The sequence below is a fragment of the Anolis sagrei genome, chromosome 3, assembly GCF_037176765.1.
Source record: "Anolis sagrei isolate rAnoSag1 chromosome 3, rAnoSag1.mat, whole genome shotgun sequence".
NCBI classification, from domain to species: domain Eukaryota; kingdom Metazoa; phylum Chordata; class Lepidosauria; order Squamata; family Dactyloidae; genus Anolis; species Anolis sagrei.
Genome location: NC_090023.1, coordinates 32,233,470 through 32,256,788, shown reverse-complemented (window position 1 = coordinate 32,256,788; position 23,319 = coordinate 32,233,470). Strand labels below are relative to the sequence as shown.

Genomic DNA, 23,319 nt, shown 5'->3' with positions numbered 1-23,319 from the left:
GCTACCATCAATTTATTTAACAAAAGAAATGCAGCTTTGGAGATGCCTCAGAAGTAGAGGTGAAGCAAATATTGCCTTCCTAGGATGAGTGGGTTGTATGCACATCTAGGTAAGATAATAATCAGAGGCACGGACAGAAGCTATACAAGCTGCTCTCAGTTCCTCTCTCTTGTATGTGCCTAAGGAAATCCCACTGTGTAAGGCTGTTTTAGACAAGGAATACTCAAGGAACACTCAGAGATAGTTTGTCATTTTCTTTCTTTGCAGTATCGTATATAACACCATTGATAGTCCTCCTTCCGATACTAAGCTTAGTCTCCTGGATTAGAGGGGATGAAGCATCTTCATAGTATTTAGGCTTGGACACTTTTTCTTGGACTTATTCCTAAAATCTGAAGACATACTTTGTTTAATGTATTTAAGAAATTAGAAGACAAGGAAATACTTGGTAGCCCTTCCACTCTTCTCTTATAGAGAAAGAACTGTTAGCATGGAATCTCGGCACATTTCTGGAGCTGGAGATACCAAACTATTGTTTTTCTTTCAGAAGACCTATCTTTCCAGCATCTTCCTCTGAACCAGCATGGGAGAATCCTTGACCAAAAGTTATATAAAAGGGACCAAATAGCAACATCCCATCACCTCTAGAGATACTTTGTTCCTCTCTTGCTATAAATTTGTTTCCATGGAAGAAGATTCCAAAGTAGCTACCACAACTAGTCCAAGAGTAGATCTGAGATTGAATAGTCCAATTTCCTTGATCTTCCCATTTCTTGTCTTCCTTCCCTTTGTGATCCATCTGACCTTGCCACATACTGGGATTCTAATTGGGGTTAGGAGCCCCCGGTGGCACAATGGATTAAATCCTTGTGCCAGCAGGACTGAAGACCGACAGGTCAGAGGTTCGTATCTGGGGAGAGTGTGGATGAGCTCCCTCTGTCAGCTCCAGCTCCCTGTGTGGGGACATGAGAGAAGCCTCCCACAAGGATGGTAAAACATCAAAATAGAGTGTCCCCTGGGCAATGTCCTTGCAGACGGCCAATTCTCTCACACCAGAAGTGACTTGCAGTTTCTCAAGTTGCTCCTGACATGAAAAAAATTGGATTGATCTTATCTTTACCAACCTTGGTATGACAGAAAAACATTTTAAGGATAGAGATTCAAAGGGCTTGGGGATGCCTATTGAGTTTGTTCCCCACTTCCTTTGAACAGAAGATCTCAGTGACATATTATAAACAGCAGCTGCACCTTTATAAAGTTGCCTGAGTTGCAATAATGGCTTGTGGTACCTGAAAGTGATGCCACTCCTTTAAACATAAGACCAAACCATAAAGCTAGTTATTCTTTGTGTGCCAATTATCATTTGCTGTACCTTTATGTGTACAGCCAAATGGTATGCAAAGGACGTTTTGTACAGTATAGCTTATAAACTTTAGGGGCTGTTCAGCTGCTATAGTGTGCTATTTTGTTTTTTGAAGTGGACCACAAACTCATCATTTTGGAAACAGAGATATTGAAGCAGTACAAAATAAATGAGATAAGAGTTAAGAGATAGGAAACATGGAACCCTCCAAACACCCCTCCCCAGCTTCCATCAATCCCAGCCAGCATGCCCAATTGTCAGGGGGATATAAGACTTGCAGTCCCAGATCTAGAAAGTCACACATTTCCCTTATCTATTATTATCAGTCCCCTACAACTAACGCCCCCAATGATGATTGGAAGCAATTTGGTGCATATGGAAGTGGTAGATGACAGGTGGAAGCAGCAGCATAAACAGAGAAGCCCATGGACAACCCGCACCTACCCACCGTCCCGCCCACCCACCTTCCTTTACTAGCCTCTAAGTGATGAGTGATACAGAACTTGCAAAGCAACGTAAGGTAATCCAAATTCATCAACATTGTGGTAACATTGCTTGCATGACCCAACATTGCACAAAATTGTAACAGAACAACAAAACAAGTGTATTGTGATGTCACATAGGTCTTCTAACAATTGCAGTATGGAAAGTGGCTAAAATTATACCAGTAGATCATTGCCACACTTATCCCATTCTTGATTTTTATTTGCTCATACGCAAAATTCAGTTCTGGCGTGTGTGATTGTTACAAACATAGCATGACCTAATCTAAAAAAGATGTACTCAATATCACAATATCATGCAAGGCAACTATAAAAATAAATTTCCCTAAAAAAAATCAACCTTGTTAATTTTGTACATCATGGAATTGGGCCACAAACCTGTGGCAATCAACCAACACTATTTCTTGAATTACAGCACCTCTCTTAAACCTACACATCATAGGCAAGTCAAATATCCAGATACCACAGCCCCATAAAATTATCTGTACAATCAATCTCACTGAGAACGATGACTAATCCCACTTTTTCTTCTTCTCATGGTGGCTTTGGTACTTTGAGTTTCCCTGGTTGAAGGGACTCAAGAGGTGGCTGTGCAATATTGCACTTTATAAATGGGTGGAGTCCTTGCCACCAACTGAGAATCAACGTATCACATGGATATCTAAAAACCACTTTTCATTTGTTTATGATTTGTATTTCACAACTGTCCAACACTACATTTAACTGGGTTGTTGTAGGTTTTTCGGGCTGTATGGCAATGTTCCAGAAGCATTCTCTCCTGACATTTCGCCTGCATCTGTGGCAGGCATCCTCAGAGCTTGTGAGGTTTGTTGGAAACTAGGAAAACTGGGTTTATATATCTGTGGAAAGTCCAGGGTGGCAGAAAGAACTCTTTTGCAGCTAGGTGTGAATGTTTCTGCTGGCCACCTTGATGAGCATTTGATGGCCAGACAGTTTTTAGGTATGGCTTGTTACTGCCTGGGAAAATCCTTTGTTGAGAGGTGATTAGGTGTTTCTGATTGTTTCTTGTCTGGAGTTCTCCTGTGTTTGAGTTTTGTTGTTTATTTACTGTTATAATTTTAGAATGGTTTAAATACTGGTAGCTAGTTTTTGTTCATGTTCATGATTTCTTCTTTTCTGTTGAAATTGTCCACATGCTTGTGGATTTCAATGGCTTCTCTGTGTAGCCTGACATGGTAGTTGTTAGAGTGGTCCAGCATTTTTGTGTTCTCAATTAATATGCTGTGTCCAGTTGGTTCATCAGGTGCTCTGCTATGGCTGACTTCTCTGGTTGAAGTAGTTTGTAGTGCCTTTCATGTCAGGAGAGAATGCTTCTAGAACATGGCCATACAGCCCAAAAAACCTACAACAACCCAGTGATTCCGGCCATGAAAGCCTTCGACAATACTACATTTAACGCTCTCACAAGCTAAGTCTAACATATCTGACACATGCTGGAACCCACCTTCTATTACATCAAAGACAATAAGGGACATTGGCTCTATCCTCTTCATCTGTCTAGCTTATGTTTAAGAACCTTCTTAAGATCTAACACTAAATTGACTGCTACACTATTCGCTAGGAAACCAGCCTACGTTCTAGCAGTCCTAATGTCCTATGTGGTGCTGGTACTAAATATACACTGGGTAATAGTCTTGAGATGGCTGTAAAAAAGACAGAGTTGTTAAATCCAGTGGTTTGATTGGTAGCAAAACTCCTCAAAATTTTGTTGTGAGGCTGGTTATGCTCACATCATTAGTACTTATGAGCATGTCCAGCCCAGGATAATCTTACTTCCCAATCTGACGGCAGCTGCCCATAAACCTAGGCAACATTGAGGAGGATGCTGATAGTGCGTGCAATCCCAGATCCTTGGGAACATCACAACAAAGGGAATCGAGACAGCACTTTTCAGACTGCATCACTAGCAGTCCCTTACTGCTTGGGCTGATGGTACAGTTGGGCCTTTCAGGTGGATGAAAAAAAAAACCCTTCTAGAATTGGGTATTGTGTTATGTGAAAGAGGGCAAAATATGGATGGAAAACACCCAAGACACCTTAAATTTAGAAGCAAATGTAACATGTATGTTAATTGTAGAGTGACCCTTTCATTTTAGATTTCATGACCATTGCATCAAAAAAAAAAAAAACATTTTGTGATGGGGGACGTCATCCTATAAATGTATACTTACACGCGTATTGCCTTGTTATTAATCCAGAAGCTTCAAAAATGTCATTTGAAAACAGCCACAGATGTGTTACAGATGGAGATATTTTGACAAACTGAATTGAGGTGGCCTCCTAGTCTCTTTTCTACTTTTCTAATGCAAATAGTTCGAAATCTGTCCTATAGGATGAGTGACCATGTTTGTTTAGCATTAATTAGAAAATCAATTATTTTGGAAGGCAGTAACAAGTTAAGAATTTAAAAGTCGCTGGTGTTTGCTTTAGAAAATATACCACGTGGTGGTCATTTGGAAGGTGCTTCTACTTTTGCGTAACTTTCTTCTAGTTTGGGTAGAAATATTCCTGGGAAGCTTTAACAAAAACATTATTTCATTTCAGTATAACTCTTAGGCACATGTTAGAAAATTGCTGATGGTCATGAAAATATATCAGCACTTTTTGTGTAGAATTCATATAAAAATGCAGTTCAAAAGAGATTCTGCTACATATACAGAAGTGTGTATGCCTGCCTTACGTGTACCCCAGTTTATGTGCATGGACGCCAGCACCATCCATGCGTACTAGAGCCCCAAACACATACACACACCGCTATTCAAAATATGAACTTGGCAACTAACCTGAAATACTGCAGCAAAAAGAAGTTCATTCAGAGTGAACAGCAAATAGTCATAGACATTTTCCTTTACTTCTGGCTCTAGTTCAACAGATTACACTGAGTTGTGATATTCTATGGCATCAGTATGTCATTCCTAGGAGCTTCTGTTACTGGAAACCGCAAGAGCAGGCCATCTAGCCATATGCAGCTAGAGAGTAGATTGAAACAGTAGACATTTCCAGATATCTATTTCTACTGTGGTTAATACTTTCTTGGTTGATAACATTCAGCAGATGGGGATATTATCAGGGTTAAGTCATCTGAACCAGCTGTCTTGGCCTGGTCATCTTGGCACCATGCTCACTTTTGCAGGGGTAGGTGGTCCTGACGAAGAGCGATACATGTGGGTTGGAGAGGTTGGAGACAGTTTCACAGGGCTGATCGGATCGGAGGTCTGAAGTTTCCACAGCAGCTCTTCATTTGTTCGACTCAGCCTCTTCTTTTCCTTGCTTTCCTTTTCAACATACTCCTGAAGATTTGCATTTTCTTCAGATAACTGTCTGGAGAGGGAAACAAGGCACCATCAGGACTGGACTTGCTTGTAACATTATGCTCCCACTGTCCTACAATGCTCCCACCATGTCATTGTGTTTGCTTTGTAAACAGAATCTTCCCCAAAATTGTTGACCTGGATGTTATGGATTTTCTATTCCCACCACCCCCCACTACTGTCTTCCTGCCACTGATTTCACCCAAGGAAAGCACAGATATTCTCTCTTCAAGAGATCAGTATGATGGCTATTTATTTTTAAAGACATAGCTTTGTCAGTCTGCAATATCAAAATGTAAAAGGGATGACCTAGTATCTTAGAGTCTATCTGAGAGAACCAAGTTGGTACAATGTATAGATTGTCTACTTCCTCAGATGTACGCAGTGAGTGAGCTAGGAACAGATCTGTTCCTTCACACTTCATTCCATGCACTTGAGAAAGTAGACTTACCACCTCATTGGACAGGCAGATTTTCCCATTGTATTCCTCTTCCCCTCCCCTTTTAGCATAGATCCTTTTCACGATATACAGGCACTTCCAGGTGGACTCTGTGCTGAAAAGGGAGAGCAAGCAGAGCACGCCACTGCCCTATCAACACGAGAACCTTCCTGTGTTGCCTTCCCTTCAATGGGGGGGGGGGGGGGGGGAGCCAGATGGCAATGTTTCCTCCCATGGGATGAGGGGCACGGTATAGTGGGCAATGCGAGGTGTGGAGCAGTGGCTTCTCCACCTCCTTCCCTGGAAGCCCATTGATTTACCTCCACTGGCCTTTATGCTAAGGTCCTTAGTCTCTGAAAGCTTATGCCACCAACTTCATTTTTTTCAGTTACTCTCTTACTACCTTATCACATGGACCAATTTGCTCATCATCTGTTGCTTTACCTCAATTTTCAGCATGGAGCCCTTCACATGATGCACAGGCACTTCCAGTTGGGCTCTACGCTGAAAAGGGAGATGAAGTGGTGCAAACTGCCATGGCAGCAACACAGGAGCCTTCCTGTGTTGCCTCCCCAGTAGTGATGGGAATGGCAAGGTAAGGCAGGCAATGGAAGGCATAGAGTGATGGCTACTCCACACACCCTGCTGGGAGCCCATGGATTTGCCCCGATGTGGGGCATATCCATGGGCCTTTGTGATAATCTCCTAAGGTACTACAATGTTCTTTTGTATATCAAAACAAAGTACTTCCTAATATGACCTTTCATATATTGTTGGATCACAACTTCCACATCAGTCTTGCTTTGAAAGGGGAATTTCTACAGATTATAGGAATACAAATCCAACAAAATCTGGACGGTAAGCAGTCCTATCTTACATCACTCATCTTTGGGCTGGTCCACCCATGTATGCAGTTTATGTGACCACTACTGCAACTCTGAGTGCTCTTATGCGTAGGTGAATAAGCCACATTAACAACTCATTCCAAATAATATTTTCATCAACCCGAATTACCCCACCTGCACCCGCAATGCCCAGAATTGGCTAATGCAGTTACAGATGTCTAATCTAGAGTTACACATTTGGTTTAGGGACTACATAGATACTATGGAAGTCCTCCACTTACTGGGCAACAGGTGATGTGACAGATAGAGGGGTGGTCAATTAGGAAGTACTGACTGATGTTTCTACTCCCCTTCTGTGAGTAATCTCTCAAGGGGATTTGCAACATATACTGTCACACCTGAGATATTTCACAGAAGGGGTGACAATGTCAATCATCTGTTTGTTAGTTGGTAGGAGAACAGATATTTGTTGCTCACAGTGGCTGCTGTGTAGATATGGGGGGGGGGGGGGAGATTGAGGCAGGAATCAATATGTAACTAAGTAGATGATGCAGAATTATGGTCAAAGGTTCCCCATCAGTAAAACCCCCCACATATTTGGATATTTAGCTTTCAATATCATCCCTAAAATATCCAGATGCAATATAATTGAGCAATGGGCATGCATGACTGAACCAAACTTAAGCCATTGTAGAAAGTAAGCTCAGATGCATAAGCACAGACTATCTTGCTACTTCACAAGAGAGGCACCGCAGTTCAGTGGCAGACCACATGCTTTGCATGCAAGCAATATTAATATTCTCTCTCTTCCCCTCCCCCCATGCCTTCAAGTTGCCTAATGATCTATGGCTCGTGCCTGAATTTCATCAGATTTTCTTAGGCAAGGATTATCCAGAGTGGTTTTGCCAATTCCTCTGAAATATAGCCTACAATTGTCTATCATCTAAGCATTAACCAGGACTGATCCTGCTTAGCCTCAAAGATCAGACCAGATTTAGTGCCATTAGGACATATGGGTCTGCCGCAATAGTAAAGGTAAAGGTTTTCCCCTGACATTAAGTCCAGTCATGTCTGACTCTGGGGTTGGTGCTCATCTTCATTTTTAAGCCAAAGAGCCGGCATTGTCCATAGACACCACCAAGGTCATGTGGCCGGTATGACTGCATGGACTGCTGTTACCTTTCTACCGGAGCGGTACCTATGATCTACTCACATTTGCATGTTTTAGAACTGCTAGGTTGGCATAAGCTGAGGCTAATGGCGGGAGCTCACATTGCTCCCCGGATTCGAACCTGCAACCTTTCAGTCAGCAAGTTCAGCAGCTCAGATACCCATAGCTAAAAATATGGAAGTATAGGCTGTCAATAGACACCAGAGAGCCACTTGCCATCAGAGCCGACATTGCTAGGCTAGTAGAGCCAGTGGCACACACTCATAACGTTTAAAAGCCAGAAAAGCTAATATTGCTAATGATCTAAGGAAGGATGCTCAGAGTCCAGTCCTTTTTGCACACACTGCAAAATCCAAGATGATGCTAAATGCCTCTTGGACAGCATCCATTTTGCAGAAACAATCACAAAATGATCAATTTTCTAGATCATAAGATAATTCCAAAAGGGGTTTTCAAGCAAGGGGCTTGTCTTTGCTGCCAGGTGGGTTTCGATTATTTGATAATCCCAGCATATGCCCAAAGACAATTTGCTTTGATGAGAAGAAACAAAATATTAGCCCTTTATATTGATACATTGCATTTCTTTTCTGCCTACTGGGTCAGGATTGTCTTTTGCTGTGTCATCAGATGCTGATGCACTGGTAAAAGCTGAAGGACAGTTCAGGTTACAGTGGAAGTGGCTTTTAACGTCAGAGCAAGGCATGGCATATCGACCGGATATTAAAAAGGTAGCCAAGAAATTCTCGAGTCATAGGGGTGGCTGTCTGAGAACCGGTTCCTGCTGAGACAGACAGAAGATTGAGTAGAGGCAGGTAATCAAGGATCCTCAGAAAACACTGAGTTCAGCAACGGAGGCAGGCCAATAGCAAGCATACGAGGAAACGAGGAGACTTTGGCAGGTCTGCATCATCGGCCATATATTTACTCACTATAGATGTATACATTTACAAAACTGCATGTTTGGGTTTACTTGAGGGATTTGTGATCTGATAGTTTTTACTTACTACTAAATAACTATATTTTTTCAATTGGAGCTTCAAGCAAGGTGAGTATTAAGTGTACGTAAAGGTAAAGGTTTCCCCCTGGCATCAAGTCTAGTCGAGTCTGACTCTGGGGAGGTGGTGCTCATCTCCATTTCTAAGCCGAAGAGCCGGCGTTGTCCGTAGACATCTCCAAGATCATGTGGCCGGCATGACTGCATGGAGCACTGTTACCTTTCCGCCAGAGCAGTACCTATTCATCTACTTAGATTTGCATGTTTTCAAACTGCTAGGTTGACAGAAGCTGGAACTAACAGTGGAAGCTCACCCCCACTCCTCAGATTCGAACCAGAGACCTTTCAGTCAGCAAGTTCAGCACTTCAGTAGTTTAACCCGCTGTGCCACCGGAGGCTCCAAATTAAGTGCATCCCCTGCAATACTTGTGTTCTTTAGAAAAAAACGCACACAAGAACAATCAAAGTTCCTGAATAATTTGTCTTTCTACAGCTACTTGGATTGTTCATTGTTATTTTTGCATTCCTTTGCAAACTGTCTGTTCAACTTTACGCATTGTGTGTTGCAATAAAACAAAATAAACATGCTGCAGCTTTGCATAATATTTTCAGAGCAACAAAATGGACAGAAGCACTCACAAAATGAATGCAGCAGAGTTACAAACAAAGCGAGGATACCAAGATAAGTCAAGTTCAGACTTCATTCTGGCATGGTACCCATAGTGGTCTTAAACGTGGTGTTATCGTGCCTATTATTCAGTGTATTGTGCTCATGTTAGACAAACAATTTTGTCCCTATGCAAAGTGGTGTAGTTTAAAACATACAAATATAAGTTTTCTGTTATGTGTACTCCAATACCCAGAGGTTTCCAGCATTGATGTTGACGATCAACTGCTTGCAAAATAAACTTCAAGTCAGCACTAATCCACAGTTAAGAGTATTGTTGACAGTTCCTAAGGAGGAAAGCTCTGTTTATGGAGGGCTCTGTAGGCAGCAGAATTAATATTAAAACACACTAACACTTTAAAGTATCATTCTATGGCTGAAATGTTGTATTGTAAGGTGTCATGTAAAAGTTTCAAAGGAAGAACAATGCTATAACTCTTTTAGAAAAAAAAAACTTCATAACTGAAAATTTGAATTTATGTTGAGTATTTTTTTTTTAAAAAATATAGAAAATGGAAGAACGCAGGGTTATATTTTAAACATGAAACCGATATGAACTGATCTTTCCATCTATGCTTGGAAGTCAGTCCCACTAAAGTCAATGGTTCCCGAATCAGAATGAGCCTTAGATATTATTGTATACAAAGTCTCAATGAGCTACGTGAATGTCATATTTTTTCCACTGAATTGCTTCTATATATTGCCCTTCTATATATTGCCCTAAGCACACCTGAGGAAAGTTGCCATTTTATAACTGTAACTATAACTTTCCATTTATATTTCCAATTTCAACTCGGGAGTAATTATTTGGACCGACCTTGTCACCACGGTGTTCTGATCAATGCGGACTCTGAGGTCCTCGTTTTGCTGTCGAAGTACTTGAATCTTTTCTTCCAATATTAGGTTCTTTTCAGCCTGGAGCAACAGAAGGGATAGTTATATGTTTACAGAAGCTGAAGCATTAACGTCAGTATAGGGCAGTTTTCCAACAGGAACGAGTAACAGGACTGGGCTCAAGGAGAAGCTGGGCAGCCAGAGTTTTGCCAGCTCTTACAATTTGATGACCTCAAAGCTTAAATCGTTTGCACTACTGGCCCCATAAGTGCCAATCAGCTTAGCAAATAGGGTTCATTGCCAAGATCTGTCTGGCGTCCAAGAGTTGCTACTTGAAACAGGCATCTCACACTGAGACCCCATTTGCAATTACCATTTGATGCAGTTCAAAGCTAGCTTCAAACTGCAGTGGCCAGACACCAAAGCTACACAAAAATGCATGGAAGAAACCCCTTAATGTGCACTAGTGTTTTGTAGTTTGTGTCATTACCATCTGGGTCTCAAACTGGTTCTAGGATTTCCTTTGTAATCATCTGCACAGCAAAACCACTTTCTTCAATACCAGTTTGAAACTGCACTAAATGATCAGTGTAGTTGGGGCCTGAGGTTAAGCTAAAGTGCCAGCTTTCACCTTTAGCTTGAATGTTGCTCTCCCAAAAGGCATTTAATTAAGGAAGGTATCTCTGCTGTGCATTTAATGTAAGGATTTAAGCATTTGACTACTTCATTCTCACGTGTGAGAATACTTAATTTCTAGAGTTTTCTCTCTGCTGCAGAGCAATCAAGTTTCTATCCAGTCCTCATGAGATAGTCACACATCCTGAAGAGTTTGGAGAAATAATTCTGTGCAGAAATATCGATTTTGCAAAACAAAAGAAAGTCATACCTATTTTCAGATAAACACATGTTTTCTTATGCATGGCTGGAAGGTTTCTTTTTGGCACAAAATGCAGCCATCTTGGAAACAAATGCCATGTATTTGTGGATATTTCTGCACATAATAATTTTCAAGATATTTTTAGGCTGTGCAAAATACCAGGTGACAACTGTAAAAAATTCTCGCCACAGTGTTGTTTTTCCTGATCAGGTTTCCTCATGTTTTGGGAAATTCTTTTCTTTCATCCAGGAAACCAATGACAACAAATATTCTCTACATCTCTATTTTAATGTATATATGAATTATTTCATCCATATCGGCACCTGTCATGTTGTTTTAGAAACAATTGGAAGCTAAATAAAGAACCAAAGAGAGAGTTCACCAGTTTTTCTAGCTCCATGATTCTCTTTTCCTGTTGATGAATGAGTTGATTCTTCATTTCCAAAACTTCTTTTATACTAATCATGTCTTCCTCTAAATGCTGGTACGGAGCCAGTGCAATCTAAGAAGAATAAGAGTGATGAGACACAGAAGCAATGGATTTACTTAGCACAGATGTTAATTTGTGTGCATTTTTGTTCATGTAGGTGAGAATAAATAATTTTAAACATATTTCTTCCCAGTGTGAAAAAATCCAGCACAGAGGGATATGGCTTGCTTGCTTGTTTGAGGTAGCAATTTGGCCAGCAAGTTCTGAGGAGTCAATAGTCCTTCAGAACTTGCTGCACAAATGTTATCTCAAGCAAGCAAACCATAACACTTTGCCCATGCAGCTCTGTATTTTCCCTCTGTCTTGGCAACCATCATGCTTTTTTGGGGGGGGGGGGGGCTCCTTGTGAGGAGGCAGGGAAATGGGAAGTGTTGCAGATGACAAAAAAGGACTGATATCAGCTTGAAGACAGAAGAAAATGAGGTTGCAATCATGGGCAGAGTTCCTTCCCTTCAGACCTCAGAGTCCTATATCTCCATCTAAATTGCCTCTCCCTCTCTATGTAAACATAACAGGTATCTGGGAGATGTTGACTACAGACAACCTGTAGAATCTAGAGATTCCTAGAGAGCCCATATTAATCAATTCCACAAATAATCAATTCCACAAAAGTTAAACCCACAAATATGGATGGATAACTATAGATAGCTGCCATGTAAGAAGTTCTGCGTGAAGACCAAAGGGTAACATAACAAATCCATCTAAAAGACATCCAGGTATTTAAACCACACTTACATGTGTGTGTGTCTAGAAAAGTGAGGTCCATGGGGGGGGGGGGGGGGGAGGGAGGGGAACAAAGCGCATTGCTTTTCTGGAGTGGAAAGGAAGTTTTCTGTGGAGAAAAGTTGTTTTTTACACAAAATATTTTTTTGTATTCAGAAATGCTAAATGAAATTCTACTGGAAAATCCTAACTAAAGTAAATTCATTTAACTAATAGTTAGTGAATTAAAATAAAAATATGTTAATTGAAAAGGATTTATATATTTAGAAGTAGTTGGTCCTCCATGTCCATGGTTTCTGTATCCACTAAATGAAACAATCATGTCTTGAAAATATTAGAAAAAAAATTCTCCAGCACTTGTTTGAGTTGTTTGCCAATACAATTGTATACAATAATATAATTGCATCTATGGATTTTGTCATCCATGGGGACCCTGAAACCAAACTCCAGTGAACACCAAGGGCCAATTGTACCAAGAGAATTCAGGCTATTTTCAGCATGGCTTTACCTAATTATTCTTAGACTAAAGTAAGTCCCAAAGGGTAAATATTCTTATTTGTCCAGAAAATCATGCTTTTCTCTCTGATTAGAATATTTTTAAAATATTATTTCCATCTCTACTCTTTATATCCATTCAGGAAACAAGACTTAATCTTGTGGGGTTGTATTAGAAGAAAGCGTGCTCCTCATGTGAATTTCTAGTGGAGGAAGGAAGCGGGAAGGAAAGCCAAAGGGCATTTATGCTTTACTTTGACAGCTGATCCCAAGAAGGGAGCTTCAAACGGCTTTGGTTATTTGACTACAGATTACTAAAGTAGGCTGAAATTAAGATCTAAGTAGTCTGTAAATAGTCATAAATAATACACTAGGGACAAAATCCCCATGGCACACATGGGTAGGTGCACCAGCAGTACTTTTTAATGATTGTACACTAGTTCTATTCAGTTCATGCTTTTGTAAGCAAAGTTCTACAAGTCCAACCATTTTACATGGTCCTAAATCCTATTGTTAGTTCTAATTAAAGTAGAACAATTTAGTCAGTTGGATTTACTGATGTATTGACTCATCATTCACCCAAAGAGAGAACAAATAGCAGGCACACTGACAAGTAGGCAATTGAGTGCAAGATGCCAGCATTTCACAGAAGGGATGGTACACTTGCAATTGCTACATAACTACATGAGTGTTGATTAACACGAAGCAAGGAGGATGTAGGATGTTGATCTAAGCTGTCACACTCACAATGAAACTACAGCAGGCCCTTAGTATCTGCTGTGGCTTTGTTCTAGGACTCTAATGGGTACCAAAATATGTGCTCATATCCCACAATATACAATGGCATAATAAAATGGCATCCCTGATATAAAATGGCAAAATTAAGCTTTGCTTTTGATTTTTTTAACCTTTTCAGAAAATGAATTAGTGGATGTAGAATCTTTGTATAGGGAGGGCCAACTCTACCTAATATTATGGATGCTTATGATCTTGCCTACCAAGATAAAAATCCACTAGAAACCAAAGAGGCGACTTTTTGTTATATTAAATTGCATACTCGGGATACATCACTTGGTTACCTCTAGCTGTTCTTCAGTGTTTTTCTTTAATGCCTCTTCAAATCGCTTTGCCTTATCCTTTAGAGACTGGCTCTGAAAAGTGAGGGTGTCTACCTGGTCCTGCAATTAATATGAAGCACAAACAAAAGTTGTTGTGTGATGCTTTTAACTTGACACAAAGTACCTGTTGGGAAAAGTGCCCCATTTGGCAACTCAAAAAACATATCAATGGGAATGTATAAATGGAAATCAGAGTAAAGTTGTTTATTTATTTACTTTATTTATATTCCACTTTTCTCAGCCCATAGGTGACTTTACTTCCTACTGCCATTGTCATGATGTATCTCTCACTTCCAGTGATATTCACAGACATGATGCAAAAAAGAGAAGTTTGTGATTGGGCTTTGATCATATGGAGTTCCAGACTGCATCAAATCCTAGGCACATATATCCTGTAATGTTCATAAGTACATAGGAAACTATCTTCTACTGAATCAGGGCATTTCTTCCCCAGCCGATTATTGATTGTTGGCAGCAACTCTCCAGGTTCCAGGCAGGATTCTTTCCTATCTCTTACTGGGGACTCTTGGCTTACTTCTACGCCAATGTTAAGCAAGCCAGACCCTTAAGAATGATTGATACTAGAACTGATTACTTACTAGAGAGGCAATGGAGTCATTTTTCTGGATAGCTACCAAAAGAGGCTGGGCAGCTATGAGCTGGGAATTGCTCTAACTGGATTTCCTACACTGAACATAGAGCTAGATTTCATGACTTACGAGGCCTCTTCCAACTCTATGATCATGAGAGTCTTTGCTTATGAAATCAGACTGCAAAAGGAGTGTTCCATCTGGTATTTGTGTTAAAAGTTGCTGTTTACCTTCAATTCAATTTGTGACTAGTTGGTTTTCATGGAACGATTGCCATCCTCTGAGGCCAAGAGAGTGTTACTTGCCCAAAGTCACCCAATGGGTTTCCTTGGCCAAGCAGGGCTATGAACCCAAATATTCAAAGCACTATGCCATGCTTTCTCTTTGCATGTTGTTCATGCTGATATTAAAACATTGAAATACGCATACAGCCAGCTACATACTTGATGTCTGGACCTTCAATAAACTCCCCCCCCCTTTACTATTGTATTTTATATCACTGCCCAATATTGATACATTTAATATAGTTTATAGGAGAAATTGGTTTACAAATACAGATCCAAACCCAAATCAAAACACATTTGCCTATCTAGTATTTTAGTTAACCAAATGTAAAAGCCAAGGAATTGGCTTAAAGATTGTAGGATAGTGGTTCCCAATCTGTGGTCCGTGGACCACCTGTGGTCTGCAAGAACAAAAATATGGTCTGTACTTTTACTACATCATTGCAACAAGAGTGACTGGTCTCATGAAACCCTCTTATAGTGCCAAGGTTTATTAAATATGGTTTTCTGTGGGCGAGCAGATGGCAACTACTGGATGGCATATGTTCTGTATCAGAAACTAGAGCTGATGAATCAGCACCCAAATAACCAAACTGAATCTAAAGTTGACCAAAAAATGGATTCATAACCCTTTTGGTACCAATGTTGGAGAGTGTCCCTGGTCAAAAAAAGGTTGAGAACCAAAAGGTTGAGAACCACTGTTGTAAGAGAATGGTAGGAGCCAAATGGTTGGTGTCTGCGTGAGCAACCCAGAGAAGGTATCTCTCACACAGGCCTTCGTTATGAATTATATTTTTTAAAGCTCAATAAAGTTTTTACCTGCAGTGACAGACGCAACTTCTCGAAATTCTCTTCAAGTTCTTTTTTTTCCAGCTCATGGGAAGAATTCAGTTCTAAAGGAAGTTAAGAAAAACAAATAGAACTCAGTGTTAGCTTTAAAGGAGGCATATGATGTGCTCCTTACCCATAATCCCCCTAAGTGGTGTCCTAGCCAATGCCCAACTTTAAGAGCTGGCCTACCATTAAAATTAATCAATTAATGAATTAATATGCCGCCTTTCCCTTGAAGGTAGTTCCAAGTATAGTAAATTAAAAATATTTACAGTAAAATTTAAGAGAAAATAAACCCACTGTATAAAACATTTAAAAATCAAATAAAGCATAACTGGATGGCCCATGAGGTCTCTTCCAACTCTTTGATTCTATGATTCTATGTTTTAAAAGATTAATAAAATATCCATGTCATGATCAAACACAATAAACATTGTAGACTGAACAATAATGCTTATGCAATCTCTTTGTTTCTATTACTCAACTTGACCCCAGTGGCGCAATGGGTTAAACCCTTGTGCGGGCAGGACTGGAGACTGAGAGATCGGAGGTTTGAATATGGGAGAGCATGAATGAGCTCCCTCTGTCAGCTCCAGCTTCCCATGCGAGGAAATGAGGGAAGCCTCCCACAAGGATGGTAAAAACATCAAAACATCCGGGCATCCCCTGTGCCACGTCCTTGCAGATGGCCAATTCTCTCACATCAGAAGCAACTTGCAGTTTCTCAAGTCACTCCTGACATAGGAAAAAAGAAAAGAAAACTAACTTGGCTTTGCCAGAGCTCAGCCACAGTTGTTACTTGTAGCTTGTAAGTAATAGATGTCTTCATCATTCATTGCTCTGCTTACCAATACTGCAGAATCCTTTCACTTGCAACAACAGCCTGGCTTTTAAAGTGGGTTATACGAGGTCAGATTGGCTAATGGAGCAGAGTTATGACACTGTAGCATGCACTCCATTCCTTACTTGGCCTGTATTACTGTGGAGGAGCAAACCAGCAATATCATAATCTTATCAGTCAATAAGGGGGCATTATTTGTCTCTAGTATTTTCAGGATTCTTTAGAATAAAATTGGAATTGGATATAGTGACCACAAGCCTAAACTGGCATTAACAGAAAAAGGGAAAAGACTATAAGTACAGAAGATAAATAACAGAATCATAAAAATAGACAAGACTATAGAGGCAATTTAGTACAACCTCCTCCATTAGGGAATATCTCTGATCAAAGTACTCCCAATAGATGGTCATCCAGGCTCTGTTTAAAGGCAAGTAATAGGTTACTCAGAGCTATCAGTCTGCTTTCCCACACTGCCATTTTAAAAAGTAAAGCGCACAAACTGGATTTCAGCCAAAGTCTTCGATGATGTACATTAAATTTTAGGATAAATTCTTATTGTTTATTCAAGTCAAGGGCTGGATGTTGTGCTGTGTATAAACTTTTTCTCCATTTTTATTATTGATATGAATGAAATATTAGTTGATCCCAAAGAAAACTGCAGCTTAACAACCCACTACATTTTAAAGTTGTGTATTTTAAAAATTTAATACCCAGACTAATTGGTTCAAAGTGGCTTCATAAATGAAGCCTTTCCCCATATCTGTTGTTGTAGTGCTCAGTTCACCCACTAGAGGGGGCTGAAGACTTGCAGAGAGCATTACACACTGATAATTAAACTTGGCCACCAGACTGGAAAGAATCAACTTATATCCCCATACCAAAAAAAGGGAAATGCTAAAGAATGCTCAAACTTTCATACAGTGGTCCTTATTTCTCATGCCAGTAAGGTAATGCTCAAGATCCTGCAAGGAAGACTCCAGCAATACATGGAGCGAGAGCTGCCACATGTTCAAGCTGGGTTTAGAAAAGGCAGAGGAACGAGAGACCAAATTGTCAATATCCGCTGGATAATGGAGAAAGGCAGGGAATTTCAGAAAAACATCTACTTCTGTTTTATTGACTATTCCAAAACCTTTGACTGTGTGGATCATAATAAATTGTGGCAAGTTCTTGGTGATATGGGGATACCCAGCCACTTGTCTCTCTCCTGAGGAATCTCTATAAGGACCAAGTAGCAACACTAAGAACTGACCATGGAACAACAGACTGGTTCAAGATTGGGAAAGGTGTACGGCATGGTTGTATACTCTCACCCAACCTATACAACGTATATGCAGAACACATCATGTGATGTGCGGGCTTAACGAAAGCAAGGCTGGGGTTAAAATTGCTGGAAGAAACATTAACAACCTTAGATATGCAGATGATACCACTCTAATGGCCAAAAGTGAGGAGGAGGTGAGGAGCCTTCTAACCAAGGTGAAAGAAAAAAGTGCAAAAGCTGGGTTGCAGCTAAACATAAAAAAACCAAGATTATGGCAAAAAGAATGATTAATAACTGGGAAATAGAGGGAGAAAATGTGGAGGCAGTGACAGACTTTGTAAGATTACTGCAGATGCAGACTGCAGCCAGGAAATCAGGAGACATTTACTTCTTGGGAGGAGAGCAATGACCAATCGTGATAAAATAGTGAAGAGTAGAGACATGACACTGGCAACAAAGATCCGCATAGTTAAAGCAATGGTATTCCCTGTAGTAACCTATGGATGCCAGAGCCAGACCATAAGGAAGGCTGAGAGAAGGAAGATAGATACTTTTGAACTGTGGTATTGGAGGAAAATTCGGAGAGTGCCTTGGACTGCGAGAAGATCAAACCAGTCCATACGCCAGGAAATAAAGCCCAACTGCTCATTGGAGGGAAGGATATTAGAGGCAAAGATGAAATACTTCAGCCACATCATGAGAAGACAGGAAAGCTTGGAGAAGATGATGATGCTGGGGAAAATGAAAGGAAAAAGGAAGAAGGGCTGACCAAGGCCAAGATGGATGGATGGCATCCTTGAAGTGACTGGTTTGACTCTGAAGGAGCTGAGGGTGGTGACGGCCGACAGGGGGCTATGGCGTGGGCTGGTCCATGAGGTCACGAAGAGTCGTAAGCAACTGAACAAATACACAACAACAATTAAACCTAGCAAGCACAACTCCAATATTCAATGGTAGGGGATTTTTCCAAGAACTGAGCTTATCTACCTTTTAGATATCAAAAGCATGGCTGTAAAACATAGATAGGATAAACTGAACAACTCTAGAATAATTTGAAAGAATATTAATATAAACTATGGCTATGATATCAGTGTGCAATCTATTTTATCATGTGTACATTGATCACAAATGTTAGCAGAACATCTAATGTTTCTCCTGACCTCCTATAGCAATGGAGCCATTTCTACAAGGATGGGTCAAAAAGTAATGCCTCAATTCCTCTCTGTTTTATTTCTTTCACAGTTACTACACTATCTATGCATGATATGATAGAGGTATCCTTATTCTACTGTTGTAGTCTTTTTGTTTTCTGATTGACTGATTAGAACCATGAATATGAAGCTAAAAGAAAGAGTCGCCATTGAATTTCTGGCAAAAGGAGGTTGTGCACCTATGGAAACCCATAATCGCTTGAAGAAGAATGTTTATGATTTGGCACCTTCTGACTTTTGCCTGTTTGGATATCTGAAAGACAACTGAAAGACAACCTGAATGACGTTAAAACAGCTTTAAATCATGAATCATGAATCAAAACTCTGCATTTTTCCAAAATGGTTTTGTTGCCTGGGTAAAATGATGGTGCAAATGTGTACAAATTGATGGTGACTATGCTCAACAGTAGTTTTGTGTAGGGGATAGTTCAGGCTATGATCTGTAGCAACTTCTGCTGTTATATGTTCATTCATAACATTTTTATGACACAGGAGGCAAAACGTTTTGACCCAGCCTCGTATATCAGTGCATTGTTTGCAAGAGGTTGTGTCTTTTCTCATCTGTTCCTTGGTTTTCATTTAGTTGATCAACTTTGTTGATTTAACTTGATCCTGTTCACTACAAGCACTTTAAGATAGAATATAATTGTTGTCTATGTCATTTCATTCATGCCACAATCAAGTATAGACAGCAGGTAATACAAAAATTTGTATGTGTTTCCTAGCCAGCTAGGAGGTCTGCCCAAAGATTAATGGCAGAGCCCAAATGCTGCATGCTAGTAATACAAACATCTCTGAGTTTTGATTTTGTTGTCTTTTTCTGAATCTATCCTCATTTTATTCCCACCCCTTTTCTGTACTGAGTAGTCAGGCTTTAGATCGTTTGTGTATGTGAATGGAAATATGTGCTGATTTATATGTATATTCCTCTCGTGCCTGCATTTATCGATTCATTTCATCTAATTTATGCATTTCCTCCTTCGACTAAAGTATGTTGCTATGTATTTTTCAATCATGCACAGTTAAGCTATTCATATTTTAAATATGTGATTTTGTCACAGCTGTAGTTCTATCAGCCACTTCAAATACTTCATAAACATGTAAATTTTTGAGCTGAGGTACAAGTCACAAGAGAAGGAGAAATAGTTTCTTCAGACTTCACTTGCAGTTTCTTACCATTCCTCTTGTGTATCAAGCTATGGCATGGATATACACATCCCCTGCCACCGCCCTGAACTGCAGAAACTGTCAAATCCAACAAAGTATTTTCCCACCTCTACCACATACGCAAGGCCACAGCTCCAGCCCCTTTTGTAGAATCATAGAATTATAGAGTTGAAAGAGACCTTGTGGGCCATCCAGTCCAACCCCCTGCCAAGAAGCAGGAAAATTGCATTCAAAGCACCCTGACAGATGGCCATCCAGCCTCTGTTTAAAAGTCTCCAAAGAAGGAGCTCCCACCACATTCTGTGCAGAGAGTTCCACTACTGAACAACTTTCACAGTCAGGAAATTCTTCCTAATGTTCAGGTGGAATTTCCTTTCCTGAGGTTTGAAGCGATTGTTCTGCGTCCCAGTCTCCAGGGCAGCAGAAAACAAGCTTTCACCACCTGTTTAAAATAATCTGAGGTAGCAATGTTGAGAAACAGCCCTACCTAAGACCCTAATGAATGATTTCCACTCAACAGGGTCAACCCTAACATTGACCACACTCAGGTGGCAGATTTCAAGGTAGTTATGGCAGTCTCTGAATTTCCTTATGTTACTCATATGCATATGCCTAGGTTTCTTAAACTATTCTAACCAGGCCCGACCCTGTTTAGCTTCCAAGATCAGATGAGATTGGGTCTGTCCAGAGTAATATGGCCTTAGGCTCTTAAACTATTCCATTGCACCAGATCGAATAGATGACACTATCCTTTTGATAATGAGAAGTAAAACTCGATGGCCAATCCATCCACCTTCTATGCACGGACTGGAAAGTGGACACCACCTTGCTCTGGATCTCAGGAGAAAAACATCTTCAACCAACTGAGTTTGACTAAGAGCTTGGGAAAATGCCTTTCAAAGTTTAGGCGATCCCTCATTGGACGAGTAGGATAGTCTTCCATGATCAGTATTCTTGTGACCTGCATCTTCTCCCACAGTGATGGCATTGGTTTCCAGGTGGAAGGCGGTCTCGGTCAGGGTTGGCTTGACATGCCTTCTTCCTGGCCCATTTCTCTCTTTCACCCTCCATTCGTGCCTCTTCAAATTCTGCAGCACTGCTGGTCACAGCTGACCTCCAGCTGGAGAGGTCAAGGGCCAGGGCTTCCTAGTTCTCAGTGTCTATGCCAGAGATTTTAAGGTTGGCTTTGAGCCCATCTTTAAATCTCTTTTTCTGCCCACCAACATTCCATTTTCCATTCTTGAGTTCGGAGTAGAGCAACTGCTTTGGGAGACGGTGGTCGGGCATCCGGACAACGTGGCCAGTCCAGCGGAGTTGATGGCAGAAGATCATCACTTCAATGCTGGTGGTCTTTGCTCCTTCCAGCACGCTGACATTTGTCCACTTGTCTTCCCAAGAGATTTGCGGAATTTTCCGGAGGCAGTGCTGATGGAATCGTTCCAGGAGTTGCATGTGACGTCTGTAGACAGTCCACATTTCACAGGCATATAACAGGGTTGGGAGGACAATAGCCTTTCTGAACCTGGCAGCTCAGCAGACCTCCTCCACCCAATACAGCTGCTCGCTGTTAAGATGTGGGGTGAGAATTAGCCACTTTCAGTCTCCTTGTGGAGAGAAAAAGTGGGGCATAAATAAGCATAATAATAAGAATGGACATAGTCTGATAGGAAAGCTACATTGTTTTACCCATTACAAACTTCCGTTACACATCCATAACTCTTAATTAACGAACCTGAAAATACAACACCAAATGCCAACCCACTGCTTTAACTTCCCTTGCTTTTGGTGAACCCAGTGTAAGTATGACTAAGTTTCAACCAATAACAATTGTTTATTATAATATTAAAATGATGATTTAGCATTACAATATAATCTGGATATAGGCTGTTTCACTTTTTCAAAAAATCCAGGTGTTAAATTGGTACCTCAAGATGCAAAATGGTGGGAACTCATAGACATCCTTGGGAAAGACATTCCATTGTACCAAGGTAGCAACAAGAATATCTTATCTTGTAAACGTTATTTGGTATTGACATTTGGTTGGAGATGAAGGAGGGAAATCATATTGGGCACATACAGAAGAAGAAAATGGTATCCTGTATAACCCACTGCGTGCTCCAAAACATTTCCACAGGTTGTAATCTCCCATTTTAGGATGGTCAGTGTTGCAGAATTACCTTGAACTTTGAGCTCATATTCATCTCGAAGTACTGCAATGGCAGCTATATGGCTATTTTCCATCTCTAGTACTGCTGTTTCCTGAAGTGCCACAATGCCATCCACCTGTTCACACAATAAAGCAACATAGTTAGATAATTAGTTTTTACGGTTTCAAAAGAAGATTAGACAAAATTGAGAATGCTAATGATGGCTCAAAGCCATGATCAATGGCAACTAGCCCCCTCCATTTTAAGAATAGGATGAATTTACTCTGTCTCATTGCTACTGCATAGAGGGCATGTGTGGAAGTTTCTGCTTCTTATATGTATTCCCAAATCATTTGGATCATACAGTGAACCAATTGTATCTGCTGGGATTTGGTTTCAGGATCCCTTGTGGACAGCAAAGTCCATGGATGCTTAAGTCTCATTATATACAATGGCACAGTAAAATTGTGTAGTTTGCATAATATGGCAAAATCAAATTATTATTATTTGATACACAGCAAGATTAGTACACAGCAAACAAAAACACTGTGCTGGCTTTAGTATTTTATCACACGTCAGACACTTTCCATGTGTCCAGGGTTGTGTGATGTATCGGCGAATAACGTGCGCAGATCCAAGTAAGGTGACCATTTGCAGCTGACAGATGGTAATTTTGTCAACACAAATTGTTTTTAAGTGCAGGCCAAGCTCTTTAGGAATTGCACCCACTGTGCCAATCAGCACTGGGACCACCTTTACTGGCTTTGCCAGAGTTGTTGTTGTTGCTGTTGTTGTTTTATTTATACTCTACTTTTTCTCTCCATAAAGGAGACTCAAAGTTGCTAAGGTTTACAATTTGGATTTGGGGGGGGGGGGATATTTAGTAGCCATAGATGCAGAATCTGTGGATAGAGAAGGTCAATTTATATCAGATTGTTTTATATTGAGTTAGATTGCTGGCATGTCTATTTCAGTACTGTCAGCTACACTGACTTCTAGCAACTCTTCCTGTGAATCTCAAACAAGATTTATTCCCATCCTACCCAAATATATCCAGGATTGAATCTGGGACTTTCTAAAAGTACTACGGGAACATAGGTCTTCTCAGGGATAGATCTTTCCTAGCTCTATTT

At 40.4% G+C, this 23,319-nt stretch overlaps 1 protein-coding gene across 4 annotated transcripts in view; it reads right to left on the bottom strand.

Moving 5' to 3' along the window:
• Positions 1–4,722: 4,722 nt before the first annotated feature.
• The window catches only part of MTUS2 (microtubule associated scaffold protein 2), a 386,111-nt gene continuing 367,514 nt past the window's right edge, over positions 4,723–23,319 (bottom strand). For all 4 annotated transcript variants that reach the window (XM_060770880.2, XM_060770879.2, XM_060770881.2 and 1 more), the window contains 6 exons: positions 22,217–22,322; positions 15,545–15,618; positions 13,813–13,911; positions 11,408–11,527; positions 10,132–10,229; positions 4,723–5,208 (listed from right to left, as the gene is read on the bottom strand). In XM_060770880.2, coding sequence (XP_060626863.2) covers positions 4,992–5,208; positions 10,132–10,229; positions 11,408–11,527; positions 13,813–13,911; positions 15,545–15,618; positions 22,217–22,322 — 714 coding nt within the window. In that variant the 3' untranslated portion in view covers positions 4,723–4,991. The remainder of the gene's footprint in view (positions 5,209–10,131; positions 10,230–11,407; positions 11,528–13,812; positions 13,912–15,544; positions 15,619–22,216; positions 22,323–23,319) is intronic.